The sequence below is a fragment of the Cariama cristata genome, unplaced genomic scaffold (genome assembly GCF_000690535.1).
Source record: "Cariama cristata isolate BGI_N322 unplaced genomic scaffold, ASM69053v1 scaffold25981, whole genome shotgun sequence".
NCBI classification, from domain to species: Eukaryota; Metazoa; Chordata; class Aves; order Cariamiformes; family Cariamidae; genus Cariama; species Cariama cristata.
In genome coordinates this window covers 6,867-10,446 of record NW_009597960.1, presented here as the reverse complement: position 1 = coordinate 10,446, position 3,580 = coordinate 6,867, and the positions used below count along the sequence as shown (strand labels likewise).

The window sequence follows — 3,580 nt, the reverse complement described above, 5'->3', positions numbered from 1 at the left end:
GCAGTGGTGTTCCCCCGCCGGCAGCACGGCTGTAGTGGGGCGGCTGCCGGAGAGGCTGAGCCCTTCTCTCTGCCTCAACCTGCAGCTCCTCTGCAAGGGATGGGATCCAGGGCAGGTCTAGGCGAATTTGGGGGAAGGAAGGTCTTCCCGGCGAGCGGTGATGTTCAGTTCAGAGCCAGGTTTCTCCCCATGTTCCCAGTGCTCTCGGCTTTCCAGGCTCTCCGAGGCTTGAGCAGATCATCTCTCCAACGTGCCCAGAGGTGGGCACCCCTGTGAGCCCACAAGCAGTTTGCATGGGTGCAGGGCAGGTTGGATGAAGGTTTTTGCAAGCTTGGCCTTGAGTGCCTGCGCTTGCCCTGGGATTGCAGCCGAGCCCTGGGCGAGGACTGGGCATTTCCCTCCAGGCTCCGAGAGCTGCAGGTGGTGTTGCGGTGTGGTACCACCTGGGACGGAGATGGGACGGTGACCTTGCTGTGACTCCACGGCGGTGAGAGCCAACGGAGCTTTCCCCCCTTGGAGCCAGGAGTGGAACTGGTGCTGTGGAGAGCAGTGTGACATGACTTGGTCACCAAGGGAGGAGCGCTGGGCTCTGCACGGCCATGGCCCGGGCACCGGGCAGGTCCAAGAGCCATAGATCAATCAGGGCTTTTTTTTCCCCCCTTTGACTAATGACGGTGCTTTTTCCTTTGTTTCATGTCATGTTTGTCCCTCTGCCCTTAAACTCTCGTGTTTCCTGTCCTGTCTCCCCTGAACAACCCTCCCACCTGGGGACCAGAGGAAGCTGCGCTGGGATATGTGAGGAGACAAACGCTTACGGCAGTGTTTTGGTTGTGACACTGGCGCCGGGGAATGGGGGCGAGGGCTGTGCAGTGTGAGCCGCGTTACTAACCTGGGGGTCTTCGGGCAGACAGCTCACGGGGGCTGGCTTTGCTGGGGATGTGCGGACCAAACTGGGGTGCGGGGACTTGAGAGAGCATCTTTATCCTGACCTCAAAAATGGGACCTACCGCTGTTCCCCCCAGAAAGCACCGTGGGGACCCCCACGGCACTAAGCAGCTTCCCTGCTGTCAGGCATAGGGGCCCAAGCAGGGTTGCATCCAGACCTCCCCGTCCCCACACTGAGCACCAGCCCCTGCGTGGATGTCACAGGAAGGTGCAGAAAGCTCGGTGACAAAATGCTGACAGCGTTTCCCGGGGGCCCATTGACACCTCGGGATGCAGGGGAGGTGTTCCCAGGCACGCCGGGCTGCTCTCGGAGGTCGGAGCACTCACTGGGATCTGCGGCAGGGAGCAGGAGCTGGGTCACACCGCATCTCCCCTGCAACACCGCAGAGACCAGGGCAGGAGAGGGGCTGCCCATCCCGCTGGCGTGGTGGGATGCTGTGAGATGGACCTGGCAGTGATGGAGGGGAGAGGTGCCCGTGGCAAGCTCAGGCCTGTGCCCATGGGTGGGCTGTGGTGGGTGGGAGGCAGCCCTGTGGGCTACAACCCCTACAGCTTGTCTGGTTTGGGCGACAGCGGTTTGTCACCTGGGCGAGCCCAGCTGAGGCCATGAGTGGGTGAGTGGCTCTGTGCTGGGGGGGGCTGATCTCTGCCCCCCCCTCAGAAGCAGGCAAGCAGTCACCCCCTCTGCAGGCACCAGCGTCTTCCAAAGGCATGGCTCAGCGCCTCACCCGCTGCGTGGGTCTGCATCCCTGGGGCCAGGAGGGGTTTAGGCAGGGCTGTGCCCCCAGGATCTGTCCCCAGGCCAGGCCTGGCAGGAGGAAGGAAGCCGGGGGCTGCGAGGGCAGAGCTGCTGGGGGCTACCGGCAGCACAGCCCTGGCATGGGAGCATCTCCAAAGGCAGCTAACCCGCGTTGCAGTGACTAACAGAGTGAGCTCGCTTCACTGACGGCAGGTCCAGGGCCTTGAGGGCTCCTTGTCCCAAACAGGCGGTGGGGTCTGCGGGCAGCAGGAGTGCGCTGGGCTTGGCCCCAACCCAGCCGGGCTCTGCCGGCAGCGGGCAGGCCTGCGGTGGGAGCACAACCCGTCCCACGCACTCAGCATGGCCCTGAGCTGTCTCAGGAGCATTCCCTGCGATGCAGGACTGGAGCTGGCAAAAGCAAGAAGGAGCCCTTAAGGACCCAGAGGCCTTGGGAATGTCTCGCTTGGTGTTGGTCGGCCAAGACCAGGAGATGGCTATGTGGATGGAGGCCTCAAGTCATCTAGCTCCCTTCCTCCATGCCTGCCCAGTCATCTTCTCCACTTGTGTGCCTTCGTGTGTGTGTGTGTGCAATTAATCCAGGTTTCTGCTTGATTTGAAATCTTAATAACCTGGTGCTTTCGTCTGTTTGCTCTCTTCTCCTCCTCCCCAACATCTCTCTGAGGGGGATGCAGCCGCTGGCACGTGTGTGATCTGACGTGTGGCTTTCGGACCCCAGCCCTCCTCCCAGACAAAGTTGCTTGTCCATCCTCCCAGCCTTGTGGAAGCCAAGCATATGTGACCTTCATCTCATTACTGCCTCTCTCAAAGAGAGGGGTGACTAATGGGGCTCCATTGTGCGCTTCCCCATGAATGGTGTTCCCTTGATCCAAGAATAGCTCCCAACCCTATTAGTTACGTCGAGATGAGTCACACAAAGCCAGTCCTGTCCAGCCGTAAAGTCTTGAAGCTGTTCCCAATTTGGTATCGACCTGACTATCCCTGAATGGGCCAGACACTCTCTGAAATGGTCTTGTTCCAGCCTGGCTCCGCATTGAGCTGTGTGCCTGGCTGCCTGTCCCATTCCTGGTGACATCTGGCACTTGCAGGACAGAGACAACCACAACAGCTCCTCCTCACTCCATGAGTTCAGGATCCACCACCACCAGATAAGATTCCAGAGCAGAAGAAGGTTTTGGTTTTATTTTCCACTTTCTTCCCAACCAGTGGAAACCAAGATGGGCCAACCACGGGTCAGCTGCCCAGCAGGAAGGGCAGGTCCCCCTGCCCCCACCGCCCACCTGCTGCCTGCCCCATTTGTGGGAGCAGGTCCCTTTGCCGTCACGGAGGCCCAGGCAGGGCTGGCCGCTCGTTCGGCTCGGCCAGATGGCCTTGGTGTGCTTTTGCAGTGTGAGATGACATCTGGGAGGATGGCTCCGGCCATGTGCTGTGCACCAGCCTTCGGGCAGCCTTGCCCGGAGACCTTCTGACCATCTGTTTGGTTTTCAGGGCCGCCCTGGCCTCTGCCCACCAGTGCCACCCTCTTCCTCAGACCCTCAGTGTGCTGAAGAGCACCCCTCAGGTGAGGGGCATGCACACCATCATCAGGTAAAGCCCCCGCCGCCGCGGCCTCCCAGGGTGGGATGGGGCTTGGCTGCTGTCTGGGGCAGGCTCGGCTTGCTTGGGACTCCCAAATCCCACTTGTGCCCGTCCTCGTGGTTTGGGGACACAGGACAGGGCAGATGGTGGTGGGTCCTGTGTAGAGGAGCTGTGCTATGAGTGCTCCGTGGTCTTGTCAACAATTTTTTTTACCTTAAAACTGCGACCACAATTCCAGGCTCAGCCAGCAGGCCCTGTGTAAAGAAGAGGCTGAGAGCCAGAGAGGGGCAGGGGCTGCCC

The 3,580-nt window shown here is 60.6% G+C and overlaps 1 protein-coding gene across 1 annotated transcript in view; it reads left to right on the top strand.

The window, feature by feature from the left end:
- Positions 1-3,580, top strand: part of UCKL1 (uridine-cytidine kinase 1-like 1) — a 14,331-nt gene that overhangs the window by 7,751 nt on the left and 3,000 nt on the right. Inside the window, exon 8 of the mRNA XM_009709113.1 lies at positions 3,191-3,289. Within this exon, the coding sequence (XP_009707415.1) occupies positions 3,191-3,289 (99 nt within the window). The remainder of the gene's footprint in view (positions 1-3,190; positions 3,290-3,580) is intronic.